Source organism: Phascolarctos cinereus, unplaced genomic scaffold (assembly GCF_003287225.1).
Source record: "Phascolarctos cinereus isolate Bilbo 61053 unplaced genomic scaffold, phaCin_HiC Scaffold_7;HRSCAF=346, whole genome shotgun sequence".
In the NCBI taxonomy this organism is placed as follows: domain Eukaryota; kingdom Metazoa; phylum Chordata; class Mammalia; order Diprotodontia; family Phascolarctidae; genus Phascolarctos; species Phascolarctos cinereus.
In genome coordinates, this window is record NW_027556180.1 from 76,486,822 (window position 1) to 76,511,354 (window position 24,533).

Consider the following 24,533-nt stretch of genomic DNA (forward strand, 5'->3'; position numbering starts at 1 on the left):
TGTGCCTTTTAAAAGGCATCAACATTAGACATTCTCTCTTTCAATGACAACTAATAATAGTATTAATATGTAATAGCAGTAGTAATAGTAAAAATATGTAATAATATTAAGAGTATGAATGCTATGCTCTGTGTAATTTCATCTTTCCTATTTAATCATAAGATTATAAGAAATAGCCAGGAAATCAATGATTTCTTCAGTCTTTGGGATTGTGCTAATAGAGTATGACTTTAAAAATCCTATTCACAAATAAAGCAGCTACAAATATAGTAGAAAGAACAGTGGATTTGGAGTTAGAAACCACAATTCTAAACCTTGGTTTAGAACTCATTACCTATGTGACCTTGTGAAAAATCTCTTTACTTCTTTGGGCCTCAGTTTCCTCATCTATAAAATCAAACACCTGGACAAGATGAATCACAGTTCCTACCTCATCTAAAGGCTACGATACCATGATCCTACTAACTTGCACTAGTAAAAGTTTTTTCTCGGGAACCAAAAGAGAGATGTGTATTCTGATGTCCTTCCTTATTTTATTATTCTCTAATCAGATTCACACACCATCAGGAGTGGGTGATCTAACAGAGAGAGACACATTCTCCGTTTTTCCAACCTAGGTCGTCAGAGTTGTTTACCCTTTGGAGAAGCTACCTGGCAGTAGAAAGGGCAAATAGCAAACTATCATTGCTATGTCTCAGTGGTCTCTTTCTTAATTATATATATGCCTGAGGCTTGCTACCATGGCAAAACCAAATGCACCTATATCCTAAATTAGTGAATAATCTTCCCTCCTATCCTATCTAAGATTAACCTAGTGCCCTTAAGTATAAGTGGAATGAGAACAGGGGTTAAGCATTACTCACCCCGCCAGGCCAGTGTTGAAAACAACTTCACCAGCAACAGATGATGGATGACCAAAGGAGTAACCTTTCATCTTGGTTCCATCTTCTAGCACAATATGTGCTGTCTGAGCCTAGAAAAACAAGCTACATGAATCTCGGCAACAGAGAAAAAAATTTATACAATGGCAGGCAATGAGAAGCCTGAACATACTGAAAGATTAAATAATATGGCACTGCTCAATGTATGACCACCCAACTATTAACATCTGGGGATATACTCCTGCTTGTTCTTATTCTTCTCAAATGAATGACTTTTTGTCACAGACAGGTGTTCCAGTTCCCTCTGGAAAGGAACAGTATAGAATGTTGACGAACCAACTGTATAAGGATTATTCATAATGGATATTGAGAGGTCTGAAATTCTTGAATTAAGTGACATCAGTTATTATTCTCACTATTCCTTACTTTCTATCAGCATAGTTTTAGGAATTATTTATTCATAGGTTTGTTAAATATATATATATATATATATATATATATATGTGTGTGTGTGTGTGTGTGTGTGTGTATATATATATAATACATATATATGTATGTATATATATATGTATATATATTCTGAACTGCCCCATGGAGCTTCTCTGCTACTATGGACCTTTATCAAAAAAAAGGACCACATATATCAAATTGCATGCCATCTTGGGGAGGGAGAGGGAGAAAAATTTAAATGCAAAAGGAAGTGATTGTTGATAAATCAAAATAAATTAATGAAAAAAAGGACCACAAAGCCAAAAGACAAACACCACTGGGTTTTTAGAAATTTTGCAAGTCAAGTATTTATTGAGTGCCTTTGACATGTGAGACACTGTAATAGGCACCATAATGAATTGAAATGTTTAGAAATGAGAGCTAACAGTACATTAAAGGCACTGCCAGTCTACTTCTTTAAAAGCAGTGAAAGATGTAGAACTGTGCTCACATCCTACTTTAGTCTATGTTTTGGAACTCAAAGGGAATCCTCAACATTATGGAAAGTGTGGGATCTATTAAGTCAATCAATCACCTACCCACTCACTTAAAGTGACTGACAAGAAACTCTAATCATGATACCTTTATCAGGAGAGAGCCTCTCCTTTGAATTAATTAAGCAATCAAATGTATTAAGCTAATGTTTACCAATAAACTTCTTCTAAAAGATAGAAAGCCGGTTCTAAATCTAACATTACTCCAGTAGCAAGCCAGGAGAGCCTGGTTCTAGCTAAGCCCCTGAGAATCACTTGTGGGCATGCAGTGGTAGGTGAGAGGAGCAAGGGAGGAAAGCAGCCTCACACTCGTCTCCCACCCCTTGACTAGAGGAGGACCTCATGAACTTCAGAGGTGGGAAAATTTGGACAGTTATGTCTAAATATCCAGGGTCTGTGCATCCCAGGCAATCTCCTCACAGTGGCCTATTATCTCTATGCTTTTTGGTCCTCTGCCAGTGCCATATCATACAGTAAATCAATGTTTCCCCCTTCCTATCTCAAGCTGACACCCCTGAAGTCCCATCCATTCTTTCCCTCTCTGGAACCCTTTTCCTCACCACCACTTTCCACTCTCATAACCAACTCTCTCTGCCTGAGAGTTGGAGCATGATAGGTAAGCAACGGCAAGCCTACAGGGATTCAAGCCAGACTCTCTCTAGGAGGAGCCACCCCTTTTCCTGGAACACTTGCACCTGACTAGGGCCAAGAAACACCTCCCCACCCCGAATGAATTTGCCAGACTTCTGAGTTAGAATTCAGACTATTAAACTCGCCTTTTATTCTCTCAAACTTGCATGTGGCACACACGAAGCCATCTTACTTTTCTCCTAGAAAACTAATTAGAAAAGTTAAGATCCTTCTGTAAAGGTTCAATAACCTACAAAATGAAAGAAAAAATAGCGACCTGATAGAGTCACTTCTTTGTCAAATGATATTATCATAGACTTAGAGCTGGAAGGGACATGAGAGATCATCTGATCCAACCCCCCTCATTTCCCTAATGAGCAAAGTGAAGAACAGAGAGGCTGAATAATCTGTCAGGTTAATACTGGCAGAGCTAGGAATCCCATTCAGCCAGTGCCCTTCCCACTTATTATATCAGGTCGATGCTCAACACAGGAGCTGCAAGTTCCTGTCTTTTAGTGGAATGCTTTGCATACTCTGGCACCAGAGAATTAGCTGTGAGAAGCTGACATTTTGTTTGTTTTAGCATTTTTATCTCTGAAGTGAAATTTCATCTATCTGCAGCCTTATGACAAGTATTCAAAAATCTCAAATTTGGTTCTTTATCTTCTGCTGTTTAGCTTCTTATGCCTATACCCAAAGTGACTTTAGTTGATTCAAAAGAAAAAAAAACATCAATTAGTTACTTGTACATAAATTGAGACACAGAGAAAAGATGCAGTAACTAATTAATAGACACCTATTTAACTCCATTCAAATATGGTTCCAAGGAGACCATCTTTTCTTGGTTGTTTTTTTCCAAAATGATGACGTGCTTGCCCTTTACCATATTTAAACATAACCTTTCCTTTTTCTAATTCAAAACATTGACTTCTGGTTTTATGGAGCAATGACAAAGTTAATTTGGATCAAAAACTCATCACATTTATGGAGTGAGCAGTATCACATACACACACACACACACACACACACACACATCAGTGGTTGACAAATATCAAGCTTGTGGATTTGAAGATTAAGATGCTAACACATCGCTCCCTTGTAAATATGATAATAATTGGTTTTTCTGCACTCTTTTACAAACATTATATCATTTGAGTCTCAATAAACACTCACAAGATACATATTACAGGTGTTTTATCTCCCTTTTACAGATAAGAAAACATCCTCAAAGAAACTAAGTGTCACAAATGTCAGTGAGGATTAAGACCCAGGTTCCACCTGCCTCCAAATTCAGCACCCGTTCCTCTATGGTACTCTTCCTCTGTATTGAAAGATCGAGTATTTCTTACTTTAGAGAGATACAGAATTCAACTCTCTGCCATTCAGAAAAGAGAAGCAAAGAAAATGTTTCTTAAACATTATAGAAAAACTAACTTTAGTAGAACCTGAAAAAAAGGCTGTTTAACTGATAAGATCTGGGAAAAGAAAATACAAAAGAGCTGTTGTGGTTGGTTTTCCTATACAAGTTTGCCCAGCTTATTCTGAGTACCATCTGCTTCAAGTACTATTTTAATTTATAAGTCATCTTTTTCCCTTCTGTACCCCCAATATAAAAAACTCAGAATTGAATATCCTTATTTTAAGCACCATCTAATCTTGTAAAGAAGATGAAAATTATGTGTTGAATGAAGCTGATTTTTGTTAGCCCTTCTATAACCTTGCATATCCTCCTCTCTCCAGTGGACTGGTTTCTTACTTTCCATCTACTGAAGATATATTTGAGGAGACATTTACTGTTGCCTGAAATAGTCTTGGAGATTGTGTTCAATATGTCTTTTGGCTCCTCTAATTACATTTTTGCTCGTTTCTGGGGCTTTTTATAGATCTCCCAATCCTCCTCCCTACTACACATTATATTTTTACAAGCCTTCTGTTTATTGCCTACACTACTCTTTACATTCCTCTTAAATGCATTGGCCTCCAATGGCTTTGAAATGATGAGTGTCAACTGGGTTGTCTAAGGATTGATGGAAGAACTCTGTACAATGAACTATTACATGGAATCTCTTCTTCTAGCTAACAGTCCCAAAGTGCCATTTCATTCTGAAGTGATTCCCCACCCCAAATCACCTTGTTATCATCATAAGACACTTTCACAGCCTTGGTAATAATATATTCTAATACAAAAAAAGCCTTCAACACAGAAACTAGATCATAGCATTACGTTATTTTCCAAGTGCTCAGTGCTAAGCATTTTGGTGCCTTAAAAGCTAAAACCACTATGGATAGAAGGGCACATACTTCATTGGTGCACTGAATAGGTTAAGTCAAAGCTCTGGAGAAAGACAAAATAAATTTAAGTACCAAGATCTTGCATGAAATCCAAAGGTCCTAGAAAGTTAGTACTTGAGTACTAAAAATGAATAAATCAGGATTTTTGCCATTCATTCTAGATATACTAAAATTTGAGGGATCAGAAGCATCTCAAATTTGTGAGGCTGGCACTTGCCCACTGCCTCTTGGAAAATTGTACCATTTCTTACAGGAAGGTGGAAAATTTTTTCTATATCTAATTTGAATCCTTCTGCTTAGATTTAGAGAGATTTATTTTGGGTTTTCCTTTCTTGATATGGAAAGCAGTTTGTTGCTCTTCTTCCACCTATTAATACCTCCACATGCAATGTTAGCAGGCAGCTAGTGAGGTATTGCTTTCCTCTAGCTCAAGAAGCAATTTTTTAATACTTCATCCTATTTTTCTCCTTGTGACCTTTTCCTAATTCTTAAAAAAAAAAAAGCTTTTATCAAAACAAGCAAACAAAAACCAAGCATATTAAAGGTTCTAGATTAGGCTACAGAGGACCTTAGTTCAAATCCCAATTCTGACGTCTGTTACTCCCAGAGGGACTGTAGGCAAGTTCCTTAACTTCTGTTTTCTGGCCTAAGTCTTCTCATCTGTAAAATGAAGGAGTTGGACTTGATGACCTCTAAGGTCCCTTTCTACTCTGACCTTATGATCCTAAAGTCCATGTATGATAGCAATCATGTGTCAGCATCATGTTACTAACTGCAAGCATAATCATTATTTTCCACACCCTTAACTACAGGATCCCAGAGTCTCTAAGTTGGAAAAGGCCTTAGAAGTCCAATCCACTCATGAACAGGAAGTCATCTAGTCTCCTATTTAAAAGGAAGTCTTCTATTTAAAAGGAATTCATTCTATTTTTGGATAATTCTAATTATTAGGAATTATTTTTCCTTATATGAAACCTAAAGGTCTTCATTACTTTTACCCACAGTTCCTACTTTTGCCCTCTAGACCAGAAAGAACAAATTGACCCCCTCTTCCATGTTAACAGCCCATCAAAAACTTGCAGAAAGCTAAAATCCTTCCCCCATGTCTTCACATCTTCAGGATAAATATATCAGGCTCCTTCAAACAATTCTCACATGGCTATATCTTAAAGTCCCTCACATCTTGGTTGTCTTCATTATTAATGTCTTTCTTGAAATGTGGTGTCCAAAACTGAACACAATACTCCAAATGTGGTCTGACCAGGACAGAATAAAGCAGAGTTATGACTTTCTTAGTGGTAAAAGGAGGAACAATAATAAATCTAACATCATGTTTAATGCAGCTTACATTCACATTACCTTTTCTTAGTTGCAATGTCACATTGTTGATTCATACTGACTTTTCAGGTCTCTAAACCCTCATATCTTTTTTTTTAAATAAACAGTTACACAAAACTCTCCAATCTTACACTTGTGAAGTTGACCAATTAAATCCAAATATAAGATGTTGCTTGGTTTGGTTTGGTTTTTTGGTTTTTTTTTTTGGTCTGAAACTATTATTTCAACAGAACAAGGCTATCTTGGTGTGGAAATGCCCTCCATGTATGAAGATCAGCTACTCTTATGCAACATATAATCTTAGAGAGTTGCCTAGTGACACTAAAAAGTTGAGTGATTTGTCCATGGTGATACAGTTAACACATATAAGAAGAAATTTATCTCTATTAAGTGTCAGTTTCTTAGATTAAGTCAATCATTCTTTGACTCAGTCATAAAATGTGTTAGCTATCTGTCCTAGCAGTATCCAGTATATGACTTTATCTAAGTCATCAATAAACGCGTTACACATCATGGATACCTAGGCATTCCACTAGAAACTTTCACTCAAATAGACATTAATGACTATTCTGGGTTCAGTCATTCTATTCTTTCCAAATATACCTAAATACAGTTTTGTTTAACCCAGATTTATCAATTTTTCCATAAGAATAACATAAGATCTTTTGCTGACTGCTTACTAAGATCTAGTTTAACTATATCTAAAACAGTCTCATGATCAATCAGTGTAAAAACCCTATCCAAAAAGAAAAATAAGGTTAATCTGGCATGACCTGTTTTTGATGAAATAATACTAAAGTTTTGTGATCACTTCTTCATTTTTTAGAACTCTAATAAACACCCCTTTTATAATATGTACTAGGTTTTGTGTCAGGAATGGATGTTAGGTTCATTAACCCATAATTGGATAGCTCTCTTCTCCTTTCTCATGAATACTGGAAGAACAATTGCCCTTCTTCAATACTTCAAGTAGTGCTGAACCTTCCTATTCTCCACAATCTTCCAAAGATTATTGACAACAGCTCAGAAATCAAATCTACCAGTACACTAAAATGTAGTTCATCTGAGTCTAGTGATCTGAATCAACTCTCTATTTTTCTTATTTCTTTGTCTTTTCCAATTCAAAGACAATTTTTCTTGGCAGTGAAAACAGAAGCTAAATAAGAGTTGATCATACATCTGTCTGTCATCTGTTACTATCATCCCATCTACCCAATCAGGGATCTTTATCCTTATTTTCACCCTCCATAAAGTCTGTTCTTTCCCCCTAGCAAGCAGGCATCTTTCCTTTCTTTGAACTCATCATAGAAATTTTTGGTCACATCCACTTTCATGCCCAACTTTGTATTATGTTAGTTTGGATTGTCTGTTTGTTTTTTAGCTTGTCCACTCTTCTACTAGACTGTAAATTTTTTGAAGGCAAGAATCATATCTCAATCTTTGTATCGCCCTCAATGCATGGCACAGTGCCTGACACATAGCAGTCACTTAATGTTTGCAGGCTGACTTGGACCTATGGAAGTACTGCAGTATACTACCCTGAAAAATCTTTTTTGTTAATTTTATTTTGTTTTAAGAAATGTTTCATATCTTGGAGTATGGAGTCATTATAAGTAGACAAGAAACTCAAGTTGTTCAACATACAAATTCTGACCACTAACATTTAGTGACCTCCTTTCTCTTATGTCCCTGACAATGTGAAGTTGATGCCACTTTATGTCATTTTTAACTTTTCATTCAAATGGTATGATTTGGGTCACTGGGTCAAAATGCTCTGTTACCTCCTTATTGTTAAGCAATATCTCTGGGTCAGCTGGTTTATTATTAGCATTCTCTCCCTCCCCCCATCTAGGCAAAATAAAGGTTAGTTCTGTATAGCTGTCCCATGGCACATAAAATGAAATATGGACTTGAGATGGGACTACTTGGCAAATATTGTCTAGCAGGTACCACTCAAAACAAAAACAAAAACGTTCTTTACCTAAAGTTTCAATAAAACAATTCTACTATAATCCTTTCTCTCTTTGGGGGAAAAGGAAGATAACTGGGTTCAGATTCTATATAACACATTCTCATTCTTTTTTTCCCTTTACCCTTCATCTAAAATACATGCCAAGCAATACTCTGTCAACAGTCAATTTGTTTCTTCCCTTTGTTAATGCAGTCTATCAGTTTCCCCATTATGCTGATATATCAATTCCACATTTTTCACATTGTAAAATAATAACTGCCAGAAGACATTTGCTTTAGTTTTGACTCAGTTTCAAGATAAGGCATTGGAACCATCTCCTGATCATTTTGTAACATGAAGGAGATGTTTACAGCCAAAGAGAAAAAAAGAAAAATAATATTTTAAAGATATCAGTTGTGAGAAATCAGTCCTTTACTATCCAAAGACATAGACTGGTGCTGCATATGTGGTTAATCATCAGTTAAACTTATTAATGGTTTTTGCCGGGGAGCAATAAAATTTTAAAAATATTATTTGCTTATACAACATGTTTTTACTTAAGTTTTAAAATGATATTTCAGCCATTCTGGATATAAACAGTATAACAAATGAAAGAGTTGTTAGTGCTGTCTCACTCCACAAATTGTCTAGGGCAGAGACCATTTCAATTTTGCAGCGAGGTGGCCCAGTGGGAACAGCAGTGGCCCTGGAGTCAGGAAGACCTAAGTTCAAATACAGCTTCAGTTACTTACAAGCTCTGTAACCCTAGGCAAATTAGTTAAACTCTCTAAGCTTCAGTTTCTTCATCTCTAAAATGGGGATAATAGTGAGTTGGGGATTTCTAACTCCCAGGGTTGTTGTGAGGACAAAATGAGGTCATATTTGTAAAGTTCTTTGCAAACCTTAAAAATCTATATAAATGCTAGCTGCTGTTATGGCAATGATTTGTATCCTCAGGGCTTAGCACAGTGCCTGGAACATAGTAGGCACTTAATAAAAGTTGATTGATTGATTATGACGATGATGATTTGCATCCCTAGCACCTAACACAGTGCCTGGAACATAGCATACACCTAATAAACGCTGGTTGATGGATGTACTTTGATGAAAGAGAAGCTTTAGAGCTATACAGTTTTTAGCATCCTGCTCTTCTACTCAGAATTTATACCTAGACCCTACTCAATGACAGAGAAGACAATATCCCATCATTAACAGATGCAAAACATTAATCTAAGCTGAACCAGTCTACTTTTCTGATTAAATTAGTTTCTTTAAGTATTTTGGGTCCTTATCTTTCCTCTTTCAGGGAAAGTAAGTAAAGATTTTGATTTAAAAGAGTCCTACATGGGTTTCAGCCAGTATGCATCAGTAAAATTAATTAAATCATAGTGGATTATATCAACAAATAACTTTATTATGAATTCTACTTAATTACATCTATAAGAACTTGAACTTAAGTTTTATTAGAGACTAGAGGTTCTTCACTTTTTTGTACCATGGACTCCTTTGACAGAAGTCTGGTGAGGTCTATAGACTCCTCAGGACAATGTTTTAATGCATACGATAAAATGCATAGGATTACAAAGGAAACCAATTATATTGAAATATGGCTCTCAAAAAATGTCTTAACAAGTTCATGGACCACAAGCAAGAATTCCTGTCTTAAATCATAACTTCAGTTCAGATAACCTGCCCACACGGAGGCAAGAGTTGATTACAGATTCTGAAATCCCCAACTCACTAGCTGTGTGACCCTGGGCAAGTCACTTAACCCCAATTGCCTTGCAAAAAAAAAAGTTTCAGAGACCAGATTCTGAAATCCCCTAGCCAGTGTGCACAAGAATGAAAAGTCAGGCTATTACAGGTTCCCCTGTGAGTTGGTCTACCTGGCCCTTATACTGCAGGAGCCATGCAAACTAAACACAATCCTGAAGCAATTCTGCAACCTTCAAAACTCTTGAGGTAAATGTGAAATTTGTTCAGGTTTTGCCCAGATAAATGGGATTCCCAAGGGCACTCAGAGTCCGGATGGGTCAATCCCTGAGGAATTTGGATACCACTTCTGCTATTCATGGCACCAATTCCATATGGAACTTTCCAATATGAGCAAAATCTCTAGGGAGTATTAGAATGGTCTTCCTTCTCTAAAGTACCCCTTAGAATTTCAGACTGTTCCATGTCAAATTTTCTAAAGGGCAATAAGACCCAGAAAAATTTCCACAGGCCCACTGCCAGAAGACCAGCTGCAGGTATCCAACCACTTCACAGGGGCAATGAGGTAATAATAACAATAGCAGTAGTAATAATGATAACTCACATTGATATATTATTGACATTGCTAGGATGGTTTTTTTTCACAGTTTACAAAGTGAGGTAAGTAGTACAAATATAACAAATACAAATATAACAAACATGTGCTAAGTGTCATTAACTAGAGATCATGGTGCTCATTTAGCTAATACATTGCCTCTGACTTCAAAGAGTTTAGGAGAGGGATGAGACACTAATACAGACCCTACAATACAGTGCTAGGTGGTGCAGTGGCCAAGTTTGAACTTGATGCCAGAAATGCCTGAGTCCAAAACCTGCCTCAGACCCTTAGTAGTTGTGTGACACTGGGCAAGTCATTTAATCTCTCAGCTTTATTTTCCTCATCTGTAAGATGGGGATAACAATAACACCAACTCATAGGGTTATTGTGTGGATCAAATGAGATAATATATGTAAAGTACTTTGCAAGCCTTAAAGTCCTATATAAATGCTAGACATTATTATTACAATACATGATATACGGTGTGGATTACAGAGCAGAAGCAATGATGTGAGGTGTGAGCTGTGAGGATTGCTCCCAATTGGGAATATCAGGAAGAGTTCTTGCAAGGGATGGCATTTAGGTAGAGGAAAAAGGAGAAGGAAAGGCATTTTAGAGTTGATAAACAAGATAGATTAGGTAATTAGTAGTCATGATATTAGCTAATTATATACAAGTATTTAACTGATTTTAAGTATTAGAGAAATAAATGAGTTGCCTCCAGGGGCTGTTAATACTAAATGGTGCTTACTTTCATCAGGGGATTTAGGGGAGAGTCATTCATTAGGATAAAGATTTTATACACCTCATAATTCTGGAAAATGTATTACAAAGTACTTAAACCTTCTGCTCTTCCATGCACATCTGATTGCTTCTTTTACTTTTTTTTCTTTACTTTGAACTTCCAATTGCACAGTAAATAGAGAGAGGTCAGGAAGACCTGAGTTCAAATCCTGCCTCAGCTTCTTACTAGTCTGTGACCCTGGGCAACCCCTCTTATCCTCAATTTCTTCACTTGTAAAATGGAGATAAGAGATCCTACTTCACAAAGTTGTTGTGAAGATCAAGTAAAATAACACATATGTAAAGTTCTTTAAAAAACTTAAAATGCTATATTATTATTATTATTATTATTATTATTATTATTATTACTTCTATCTCAGAAATGCCCCATTTTTATGACCCTGGGTAGACAAGAGTGGAGGAAACTTCTTTTCACTTATTCTCTAGTGAAAAATTTACTGACTGGCATGCCCTTGCATTCTGTGCTTGTAAATATCTGTAAAATTGGAGGCTTTTATGCATTTAAAATATCTTTGTTCCAAGAATAACATTATGAATTTTTTTTATTTAAAATAATGCCAATATAGTCTAAAAGGCCGTTGGTCAGTTTGTTTTAGAATGATTTGTAATGTTTCAAATGTCAAACATTGAGAAGATTTCTTCTTTTTCCTCTAAGATATTAGAAAAAGACACCACTATATTTATATAGAGCATTCCTTCCACCCAAGTGAAAGCTTTGGTGTACTTTTATTTTTCCAAAAAAAAAAAATAATAATAAAATGCCAAGCAAAACATTAGTGATTGACTGATTGATTTTTTATCCCCACTAAAATCATTGCTCAGAACTATGGAACCAGAGTAAATAGGTCAGAATAGTCCCCAGGAGCATGCTTAGTTTGAGAACAGGTTGAAGCTATGTCTTTTCAAAGTATTTTGTGGCATAGGAGCCATGCAACCACTCTGACTGGGATTTATGGCTAAGTCCACCTTCAGAAGCCTTGAAAATGCATCCCTAATGCTAGTCTCACCTCATTCAGAGAGTGCAGGTTCTAGAAGTCAAGCAATTATGAAGCATTTTGAAACTGTCTAGACTGTATACCTATGGTAGGTAAGCTTTTACTAGCATGTTTGCTTAATAATCATTAGCAAGATGCTCATTTATCTTTATTCATTTAATCATAAGCCTATTCTTAAATTGAGGGTATCAGTAGTTTATTTTGAACTCTCTCTGTCCTTTGAACCCTTTGCTTCAAAAGTATGGGAGGCAGTAAAGTCAGAATGAAAACTGTTAGTGAAAGCTAAAATCTACTAAGTTAGACTTTTGTATACCTGTGTCTGCTCAGAATTACATGAAAATTGAAGCAATGTGTCACATCTTGTTACAAGTAGATGCCACGTGCCTGCTTCTTTACTGAACTATGCAACCTCAAATATCTCTGTAAGATCATCTTTGCAGAACTCATGATAGCCAAATGTGTTGGGCCCTCTTGGTTCCTCGGCCTATAAGCACTTTCTTAAGACGCACAAAAAAAAACCCAACAACAACAAGAAGAAGAAGCCTAATCCATAAAAGGTCTCATCAAGTACATGAGTGACTAGTCCTCCAGTAAGATTCAAGAGACACTATGAACATAGAATTCTGATCATTACAAGCCTAGCTATGGCTACGTGAATAGCAAACACACACATACACACTGACACACTGACAGACACTCCCCTCCACTATAGTGAAAAATTGTCAATTTACTTTCTTTGACAATTTTAACATCCCAATCAGGTTGATGATACAACCAATCCAATGTGTTCAGAAATGCATAAAACCCCCTCAAAAATTAATACAGCCTCCTCTGAGAAAAGAGCTGGGGAGAGAGGGTGTCTATTCAAGGCAGACACACAGACAGCCCATCTCTCCTTGGGCAAGTGGCTGCACCTATTTTACACATCTGTAAAATGGGAATAATGGCACAGTCACCACTTAAAGGGTATGAAAATTAGCCAATAAAACCGTGACAATTCCCTTTATAATATAAAGCTGCTAGCCAGTTATAGCAATAAATTCTACATAAGAGCTGAAGATAAAAAAAAAACTGCTTTTACAATAAGCCCCTTAAGCTAGTTGTGGAAATGAAACTGATTTACTCTGGGAACTTTGACTGTGTCACTGTTGAATCATTTATCTATGCAAACGATTTGTCTGCTAGAAAAACTAGAGGTCCATTTCTCCCAATGCCTGAAGCTACACATACATTTGATTTCAGGCCTTCCTGATGTTCCTAAGCTGTAAGTTCTCTTCAATATTCGTCCTCTATGAAACCGAGTAAGTCTGAACCAGGCTTTAAATGTAGGAGGCTTAAAGCTAGAATGTATTTCACATAATGATTCCACAGCTAGTATGCAATAAATTCAAATCATGACATGTTTTTATTGGTAAGTAAAATCTTATTTTCACTCTCCAAGTTAAGCTATAAAAATATGGACAGTTTAGACTCTCTAGAACCTAAGCCCATTTTTTATAGCTTAAGAATATTTAATGATGTTTCATTTTAGTTACAGTGCTTTTCACTAAAGGATTTCAAAGTACCTAACGGCAGTAACCAATTAAACCTTACAACATCTTAAGTTAATATTAACTCATTATTAGTTAAATTTAAACCAGAATACAAATATGTGATAAATTTCGAAGTCTGTGTTCTGACTGTTCAGGTGTCAAGGCTGAGTAGGATTCATAGGTGCTGTTTATTTCTTTTTCATAAATTATAGCATTGGGGCATCTAGGTGGCACAGTGGATAGAGCACTGGCCCTTGAGTCAGGGGACCTGAGTTCAAATCCAGGCTCAGACATATCACACTGGCTGTGTGACCCTGGGTAAGTCACTTAACCCCATCGCCTAACAAAAAGAAAAAAAAATGAAGGAAACTTTTGAAGAGTAATACAGACTTTCTCAAAACAGAACTTGCACATGTCCATCTAAAGTATCTGTTTTACAACAGTGGATTACTTCACAGATCATATTGTCTCATGGATCAACAAAGATAATACAGACAAAGCATTTTTTGTTGCTGTCCACTTGTTGGGCCAGTCTTGTCTGACTCTTTGTGGATGCCATTTAGGGTTTTCTTGGCAAAGACACTGGAGTGGTTTGCCATTTCCTTGTCCAGCACGCAAAGCATTTAGTAGACCTTAAAATGTTATTTTACTAAGGATAAGGTCAAGATTTATGATTTCATTAGTATAGGAAACTTCCAGATAAGGAGATTGCAATCCATGTAGATTTGCACTTTCTCTGCAATTTATATAATCTTTGAGAATTGAACAGAAAACTGAGAGCCTAAGGAACTTGTCCAAGAACAACTTACAAAGTTGTCTGTATCAGAAGCAGCATTTCCTGGCACAAGCCCAGCTCTATTTACTATCCCATGCTGCCTCTAACTCTATAAAGATCAGATAGTTTAATTATTATCACTTGACAGGACTGTTAGGCTTTGTAAACCAGGAAAGACTATTTAAATATATGTCATTACCACTTCATTTTTTATTATCATCATTAGTTACCTTATTTGGGATTGTAATGTGCTTTCTTTTCACGTGGCTTTGGATATACTATGGGTGTCGTCATCTCCTGTAAAATACAACTATATAAAATCCTAATATAACACTGTGAACCTTGAAAACATATGGAAATAGCACCAATCAGCACCAATATCATAGAGAGGTTTCACTGTGTCACATTTTTTTTTATTTGCACGTCTTAGAATATAGCAAGAATAAGAAGTAACAGAGGGTCCAAATACTACATCAGAATCCCTGAAATGTTCCTTCCACATTCTAAATCTGTTGATCCAGGGATATTAAAAATAAACAAAGGGAAGACCTTCAGAACATAAATTAGATGCATGTGCAAGTTATGGATAAATATGCCCAAGAACACCATATTATGAGGTACAAAGGGGTTGTGATCCACATCTATGGAGGGACCACCCACACATGGGTGAAACAGGAAGATTCACCAAAGTACTGATTACAAAGCTGCCACAATCTAGCTGAATGACAGAGATTGGCAATATTTGTTAAAGTTGTCCACTCCATAGCTAAAAGTACCTGTGAAAAGGTGAATTATGACAACTATGTACCACAACTACATGGATAGTACTCAGGATCTGTCTTGTGTTCAAATCCTGCCTCAGACAATTATTAATTGTGTAATCTGGGCAAATCATTTAGTATTATTATGAGGATCAAATGAGGATTTATATATACATAAAATAGTATAGCACCTGTATAGTATATAAAAAGCTTTTCAAATTTTAAAGTACTATATAAAGGTTAGTTAATATTATTATTATTATGCCTCAGTTTCAAACAACAGGTGCATTTACTTGGGGATCTCTAAGGATAAAAAAATCTACAAAATGAAATATTTATCTGAGAAATATCTATCTGAGGAGAATAAACTAAGACTCAGCAAGATATGGAGAAGTTAAGGGGATACCAATTTTTTTTTGCCTAGAAGTTTTCTGGTTTAACAATAATACTGGTCAACAATTACAAAAGCATGAGGGGAATAGAATTGCAACCTGTCAAGGGTGTTTTCAAGGGAGTAAGAAGGCTAGGGAGAATGACCTACTCTTTTCCCAAAGTAATTAGGATTCTCAATTGGTTACTTTTTCCTTTCAAAATAACATGGAATTTTAAATATTAACCTTTTGGGACTTTCCAAAGACTACCTTCCTTATGATTAGTAAGGCAAAAACTGATATTTGGAAGGTGCAATCTTAACTTTAGAGGTTAATGTCAAGGTATATAATCAGGCCTTTCCACCATGACATGGTCTCTTGACATGGCTATGAAAAATAATTTGGCTAACATATGTATCTGAACCAGTATGGCACTTTGTTCTCAGAGTGAAAACATTAATACAGGCAAGGATCATCATGACATTGTAAATAATCTGAGTATTCAGAAGAACACTTGACAATTCTAGGAAATTATAACATTATTTAGAAAAATAATTACTACCAAATATATAAATATTACACTATTAAGGGAATATATAATAAAAAGAACAAAGTAGAGTGCTGATCAATTCCTTCCAAAAATCAGAAAATATACTATTCTTAAGATTTAATTTTAATTATTGATGGTATTAATGAGTTCTTATGGCTAAGTAAATGAGTAAAGACTCTAGCACGTTGGGTGGACCTCAGTGGTGAACTTCTGGAAGGACATATATGGGACTGGCAGGCTTGTATAGGTTATGATCTGCATTACTGGAGACAATACCCAGGTGGATGACATGCCAGATCGATCCATTTGAGCAGCTGTACACAATATTTTGAGATTGCTTCAAAGTGCTTTCACATGCATTATCTCATTTGACCTTCCCCTTAGCCCTGTTAAGCAAAGTGGACAAGGCCAGGTCTCTATTTTCATTTCACAAGGGAAAAAACTAAGTCTCAAAAAGATTAAGTGATTTGTTCAAGGTCGCATGGCTAAGAAATCAGCCAATCCAGGCTTAACATCTAGGTCTTCTGATTCTAGTACTCCTAGATCTTTCTACTCTGCCCCATGATAATTCACCTCATGCAATAATGGATGTTAAATATTTTCAGCACTAACAGAAAAGCTCACATATCTGGCATTCTTCTCTATTTCATGGTCGTTGGTCAGTCTTATCCTTGATATCACCTTCATTTTAGGTATATTTCCCCCTTGGCATTCTTTTCTCTAGCCTCACTACAAGTGAAATATGGCAAGTTCAGTTGGCAGGACCCCAATCTATAAACATTAGCCATGAACACACAAGTGAAAAAGCAGTTATGAAAGAACAAGGGTGTAGTTTGCTGTCGTCAAAACCCACCCTTGGCCCCTTTTGTCAAAGGGGGTGGATAGCTGACCTCAGAAGACTCAGAGGAAATGCCCAATAGTTGCTAACTGGCAGGACAAGCCTCACAGACTCCCACTGTACATTTCACACACCATTCAGTACTGTACTAGCTTCAGGTCAAACATCTCTTTCTCTACAGCTCTCACTGCCCTTTATTAATCAACACATGTCATCACTTTGCACCACTAGCATCTCCTAGGTATAGGGTTTTTGTCCTTCTCAAAATGCTAAGAGGACTTAGAAAGAGGTCGGTTAGAAATGCAGGTGGGGCAAGCAGGGGGATAGAACTCTGCAGCAAAATGAATCAATAATAGCAGGAGTCCCATTGGACACCAGTCAAATATTTTAATTAACTATTTCGGAAGTCCAAGGACTCCTATTTTTCATGCCTGGCTTTTCTCCAGAAATTCAGGTCAGACTTGATTGAGTGTGAGTAATGACTTTTCCAGCCAGCAATGATGCCTTATTTCTCCTACAAATTTGTCATTCTTAGCTATGAACTGTGGTATACACTTAACACATCTGCCAATGGGAGGAATCAGAACTGCTTTCTCCCAAAGTTCATCTGTAGAACTGTAATAAACACCAAAAGCATATTTTTATTGGACTGGATATAAATAGCATTGACTGGGACCCAAGATATGTGGATTCTGGTCTCAATTCCATCTATATGGCCCTCTACATTCAATCAACCAACAGCATTGCTTAAGCACCAGTTGTGTGCCAGGAACTCCACTGGGAATACAAAATGAAATGAAAAATTTGTGAGGACAATAACCTGAATTGTATTCTTAGATTTACACATTCTCCCCCAAAGAGTATAAATCCAGGATATTATTACTTTCATTAAGCTCCCTTCTCTGAGATGGGTATGTCAGTCTGTCAATAAGTATTTATTAAGTGCTAGGGCTAAGGGCTGAGGATACGGAGAAAGGTAAAAATAAGGTCCCTGCCTTCTGGGAGCTCATATTCTCCTGAGAAGTATATTTATACATAAAGTTTTCTATTCTTTATTCCCGTACGCATATCCATCCTATGGTTGGGGAAATACCTTCCTGATATAGCCTCTTCTATTTCACTGAAATAGAATCCAAACAAATTAATTACTCTAGTGTTTCTAAATCCACTGTTATAATTTCTCTTGAGACTTGTGTTCCCAAGAACCTCTTCTGGTGAAGTCTGCCAAGCTTTCATAGCTGGGGCTGTTAACCCCTAAATGGAACCCCCAGACATTAGGTATTACAAAATGACTTAGCTAATGGCACGTACAACTGGTGTATACCCATGTGGACCTCATTTCTCTCTTCTTTCTCTTCTCCTTTCTTCTTATCCCTCCTCATTTTTTCCTAATCATCCTTTCTCCCTCACTTATAAGTCTTAGGCCTGTTGGTAGTACCTGGTAGCATCTACATTCATTGCGTATTTAGTCAGCCCTGTGGTATTCATGGTACTCATGGTGAGAAGAGTTACTGACCCCAACCCACCCCCAAGGCCTGACCAAACTGAAACTATAGAGGCTAGACAATTAGTTGGTAATTTTTAAAAATAAATATAATGATTATGCCTATTACAGACAAAATAATATAACACAAATTAGAATCTACTGCTTTTAAGCTGATGAACAGCTCAGGCATTTTTGTAGTAAGACTACTTTACCACTGAGAATTTGTACTACTTAGTCAAGATTCACTTTTTAAAATGTTATTTTGTCTACTTAAATTTTTCATTCACTGTTAATAACCTTCATTTGCAATTACCACTGTCATTTCAGACCAATTTAGTGATAAGCTTCTTCATACATTAATACAAAACTAAAAAAGAAAATCAGCACTACTGTTGACATTTCGTGACTCATGGGGTCATAGAATTAAAGCTGGAAAAGACTTTAGAGGCTGCTGAGTTTAATCCTCTCATTTTATAAAAAAGGAAACTGAGGCACAGTGAGGTTAACTAAATTGTCTAGGGTTACATAGCTAGTAAATGTCTGAGGCAGGACTAGAAGCCGGGTTTCTGGTCAACTCCAGTATCCTGATGGTTTAATATTACAATTTTTTACTATATCTCTCAATTATAATATACTACTGGAACAATGTTAACTGCTCTTTGCCTCAATTTCTTAGTCAATAAAGTGGAAATGATATATTTGATATAGTTGAAGATGCTAGTAGGAGAAAAGTAAAGATAATTTCTCCAAGTTGGATTGCTAATATCAAATGAGCCTTAGAGGGAAAAAAATTCAGTGAGCTTATTCAGATTTAGGGCATGAAAATCAGTTAGCAGACTATCTTCTCATGCAGCAGCCTACTTTTTTTTTTTTGGACTAGACCTGTGATTTCATTGGTGGAGGAAACACCCAATGTGGAAAATCCCTCCACCAGTGCAGATAAATGCCTACACTGCCACCTGTAGCTTTAAAAGGTTACCTGGGATAAACCCTAAGAGATTAAATCAGTTGCCTAGAGTCATGCAGCCAGTATGTCAGGGAAAGGACTTGTTCCTATAACATCTAACTCTGAGGTTGGCTCCCCATCAACCACATCATAATGCTTTTCCTAGTTCTCTAAATTTTAGCAGTACTTTTTGGGTTCAAAGAGAAGTTTGGTCAGCTGCCAAACCTTCATCATAAAAATTATGCCTATGTCTTCTGTATCCACCAAGAATTACAAACTTTTGCCTTCTGTGAAATTCACTCTGGAATTTTCAAACTCAAAATGTGGATTGTTGCATTATGTAGTTCTACAGTCAAGCAAACAATAAATCAGTAGTTAGGTACTCAATTCAGATCCATTACCTCTTATTGATGATTCTATGTTGCCTACTACAAGGATTAAACTATATTGTATTGGAAGAACAAATAAGGAAACATTACCTTAACACTCAGCAGCCTGATGCCAATTCTTGACACTTTCCATTGTTGTTGAGCAGTTCCACTGCAAAACCCAGTTTTCAGTGCCTTTACCACTTTGTAAGCTGTCAAAATCCTTGTCATTTTGAAGGTGAAGATTGCAACTAAAACTGAACAGAATTGGACGGATTTTAAGGGACTTAGTTATGAAACTTTTCAATTAACGTGAAACAAAATTTAGGGGTAAGGAGGTGCAGTCTTATGGTTAAGCCTGACTGCACATTCAGTCTCCGTTGAATTCCTATTCATTCTGCCATTAAATGTCTTTAGCCATAGCTCCTCCTTCTCTCCAACCCCTCCTCCTGATGTAACTTCCTGAGATGCTCCATGGCCATGAAACACAAATTGCATCACTTCAAATACCAACTTCTCTTACTGAAAATACGCAAGCATTGTAAAAAACAAGTCACCTTCAGAAACTGCTTATGCAGCCTAATAAGAATGACGCAAAGACACAGGAAAGTCTTAAGAATAACATATAACTCAGATGTTAGTAACACCTAAATGACATTAAAAGGTGAAAGACCTTTCTATAGAGAGGAATATTGCCTAGTTTCCTACTGATTAAATTTTGAGTGTTCAAAAAAACTTGAAGTCTTATGATCATATGAGGAGTATAAGAAATTGGTAGCCAAACACAGTATCACTTGATAAATTCATATTAAAGGAAAAGCAACCTTTTATTTTCAAAGAAAATAAAATTAAGTATTTTGCACATGTATGTATGCATATATACATACATATACACACACACACACACACACACCCATATGTGTAATACATCAATGTATGATATAGGGTGTTTATATATATGAAAGAGATTTAGAAAAAGTGACAGATTTTATTTATTAATATATTACCATCTGTTTTTGCTGTACCTTATATAATCTTATATTCTAAAGTGAAATCAACTGATATTTACTTAAAGGATACAAATAATAAATAATCACCAAAAATGAGCCAACACAAATGGAAGAGTCATCTTGTCCTGTCTTTCCTGTGAGCCCCTTGTGCTCTCAAAAATCAATGATTTCATCAGTGTAAGCGATGACCTTCCAACAACATAGCTCAAAACCTCTCTAACCATTGGTAGATGGTCCTCAAAGGAAATTCTGACCACAGAAGTCGTTGCCTGATGGCTAATCTTCTGGTGATTAGCTACTCCAATCTTAAGTAGGCTAGACTCCTACTTGAAAAAGACTTTGGGCTATACTGGGATAGCCTTTGAGAGGTTACAGTCACCTCCATAGCATAATGAGGCATCCTAGTTGGACAGTACTGTAAATCTCTTAAATTACTTTCAAAAATATAAGAAGCAAAGGATGCATTGACTGCTATTCCTTAATCAAGGCTCTGTTGGCTATTAACTTATAACTATCTAGAAAACTTTCCACTTTTGACAATTTGTGTTTTCACCCAAACTGGACTTGATCTACTTCTTATTAGAGGCATAATAGAGGGTTGGTCTTGGAGTCAAGAAACTGAGTTTAAATTACTTCTCAGACAATATCTATGTAACCCTGGGCAAAGCACTTTGTATCTCTTGGCCTGTTTCTTCAAAGTAAGAACAATAGCATCTGTAGTAATTGTCTCATAGAATTGTTGTGAGGCTTAAATAAGATAATGTATGTAAAAGCAGTCTGCAAACATTAAAGCATTATACAATGTAGAATGGAGGTATGGAAAAAAATATGAGGTATAATGTTTGTATTATTATTACAAGCTTTATAATACATTTATTGGGTTGTCTACTATTTTCAATAATTTTGGAGGTTGGAGTCTTAACAAAGGGGATCTCTGGTGTCATTTGCTTGCAGGAGTACAAAATTCTAAATTCAAAAGCGTTCATTTAATCAGGCAATTAAAAGTATTAAACACCTTTGTGAAAAAGACTATACCAGGTGCTGGATGAAAGTTACTGCTCTCAAGGAACTTGCAATCTATTAGTGTGAATGTACCACATAAACAAATAATTATGGCATAAAACAGAATGTAATAATCAATCAAAGAGCATTGAGTATGCCCCTTCTCTGTGCTACTTGTTGGAGAAACAGAGACAAAGGGGAAACAGATGTTGCCCTTAAGGGACTTTCATTCTATCAAAAATAGCCTAAGAGGGGTAGGCACAAGGGCAAGAAAGATCTTGGGATAAAAAAATTAGATCCTGCCAGAGGGATCAGTGAAGGTTTTATGGAAGAGTTAGCATTTAAGTTAAGCCTGAAAAGATGTTTATGATTTAGCTGCTAAAGATGAGGAATCAGGGGTAACAAAGGAAGTATACTCCAGGCATCGGGAATGATGTGAACAAATACACAGAGACTAGAAAATGTGAGGATATCACTTATGCCTAATTGTCTAGGATGGTGTTTAAGTGGTATGGAAATTCCCACCATCAATACAGATTAAAATTCATCTGTAATTTAAAGTTTTTTGCCTTTGGCACTGACACATTACATGACTTGCTGATGGTCGCTCAATTATTGTACATAAGCCATAGATCTTGAACTTAGAACTTTGTAACTCCAAGGCCAGCTCTCTATCCACTATACATAGCATGCTATTTATATAAAGAAATCTTTAATATAAAAGGAAACTTGTAGGATTGAATTTAAAATTCTACTGTGGTATGAATAATCAACCTATAATCAATGTAGTTCATAAACTGATTTTTTAAATAACAAGCTAACCCTATATTTGTAATTTTAAATAAGCATTGTGGATATGTTGTCCTGTTAACTTTCTAATAATTTTCCTCCCTCCATTACTCAGCAAACATTCAATCTTATCTGTAAAATGTCTTGGGAATTTGGAAGTTCTGATATTTTCCTCTAATGTCACCAATTTCAAACTGAGTTAGAATAACAGATTTGGTAAGACATAGGGGAATAGTGAAGACAAGAATCTTTTTAAAATGTACAAGGAGTGAGTACATCCCACCACATGCCTATCTCCAGTTCTGTGTAGAATGGAAATGTGGAAAGAATACAAGGAAGATGTATAAGGGAAAGTTCTGGTTTGGCTTGGTGCCAGAAATGATTACTTTATCAAGAGACCAGGTATGTTCTAGATCTTGTCATCCAAATAATCAAATTCCTAAGATGTGATATCTGGGAAGTCATCAAATTAGTCTCAAACAGCAAACGGAGATGGGCGTATTTCAATATATGACACAGAGCATTGAAACGACTAACTTCTATTATCCACCTAATGACAGAATTTTGGTGCAGGATAATTGCCACATTCTGCTCAAACTTAGAACTTAAAATGTACCCCAAATATCCAAGCACACTTTTTGGGTTGGATGGGTCAAGCCTGGGATTTGGGGCTACTGACCCATTATGGGTACCTTCCTACTCCTGGCTGCCTATGACATGCAAGCTCCCATGTAATAGACAGCAAGAAGTTAGAATCAACATAGACCAGCTAAGGAGCAGAGGTGAGCTCCACCACAGGCCTTGGCTTCATTCTCTGTCTTTGTCTTTTCCTTAAACATGATTTAAACAATGTTCTTGCATTACACAAGTGTGTGTCTAACCCTGCTCCTAGAAGATGATCAAATAGGGTGATGATCCAAACTTGGTTCAGGGACAGAGATATCAAGCCTATCTACTACATAGCTTGGGAATTATCTAATTCCCTGGCTTTAAACTGCAAGCAGAAATTTAGACATGAGTCCATGGTGAACCTTAAAATATTATGCTCTAAGACAGCTAAGTGGCTGAGTAGATAGACTTGGAGCCTGGAAGAATACAGTTCAAATCTTGCCTCAGATACTTATTAGTTGTATGACCATCAGTAAGTCATCTAACCTCTCTGTGCCTCAGTTCCCTCATCTGTAAAATGGGGATAATAACTACCTACTTGATTGAGTTGTAGCAAAGATTAAATGAGATGATATATGTAAATGAACTTTTTTTTAATGTCCCAAAACCTATCTAAGCCCAGGAAATTTGGTATACTAATGAGGTCCCAATTTAGTGAGTTATCTATAGGTTTTTGGTCCCCAGAACAGAATATGACAGTAGGAAAAAAGTTTAAAAAATAATAATGTCTTCAGGAAAGTTGTGCAAATGGTAGGGTTTGAGACTTAAACAGGGACTATTTTGAAAAAAATTTAAAAAATGGTCAGACTTATGATGTCAATGGTATAGAGATCTCTCAGTAATAAAATTCTGATTTTTAATACAGATCTGTACCTGTTGTAGCCTTAGAGAGTCACCTAGATAACTGAGAGGTTAAGTGATTCATCCAGGGTCACTTTGACAGTATGCATCAGAGACAGAGCTTGAACCCAGTTGTTCCTGCCTAGCAATGCCATGCTACCTCTCATGGTAAAAATATAAAAACAATATGGTGGATATATTCAGATATGAATAATTAGATAAGGATTAAGATCAAAAAATTAAAAATTAAAAAAAATATTTAAGGGAGGAAATCTACAAAATGGCAGATGAGGCATGTGGCAATAAAAGATGACTATTGAATCAATGTCAACCTGGAGGAAAATATCTAGTGACATGTTAAACAAATTTGTCCTTGGCCCTCTTTTTTCCAACATTTTTGTCAATTATTTG

At 36.2% G+C, this 24,533-nt stretch overlaps 1 protein-coding gene across 1 annotated transcript in view; it reads right to left on the reverse strand.

Annotated features, from left to right (window-relative positions):
* Nucleotides 1–20,199, reverse strand: part of CPS1 (carbamoyl-phosphate synthase 1) — a 151,648-nt gene extending 131,449 nt beyond the window's left edge. The window contains 2 exon segments of the mRNA XM_021008717.1: nt 864–973; nt 19,924–20,199. Coding sequence (XP_020864376.1) covers nt 864–973; nt 19,924–20,043 — 230 coding nt within the window. The 5' untranslated portion in view covers nt 20,044–20,199.
* Between the last annotated feature and the right edge of the window lie 4,334 nt (nt 20,200–24,533).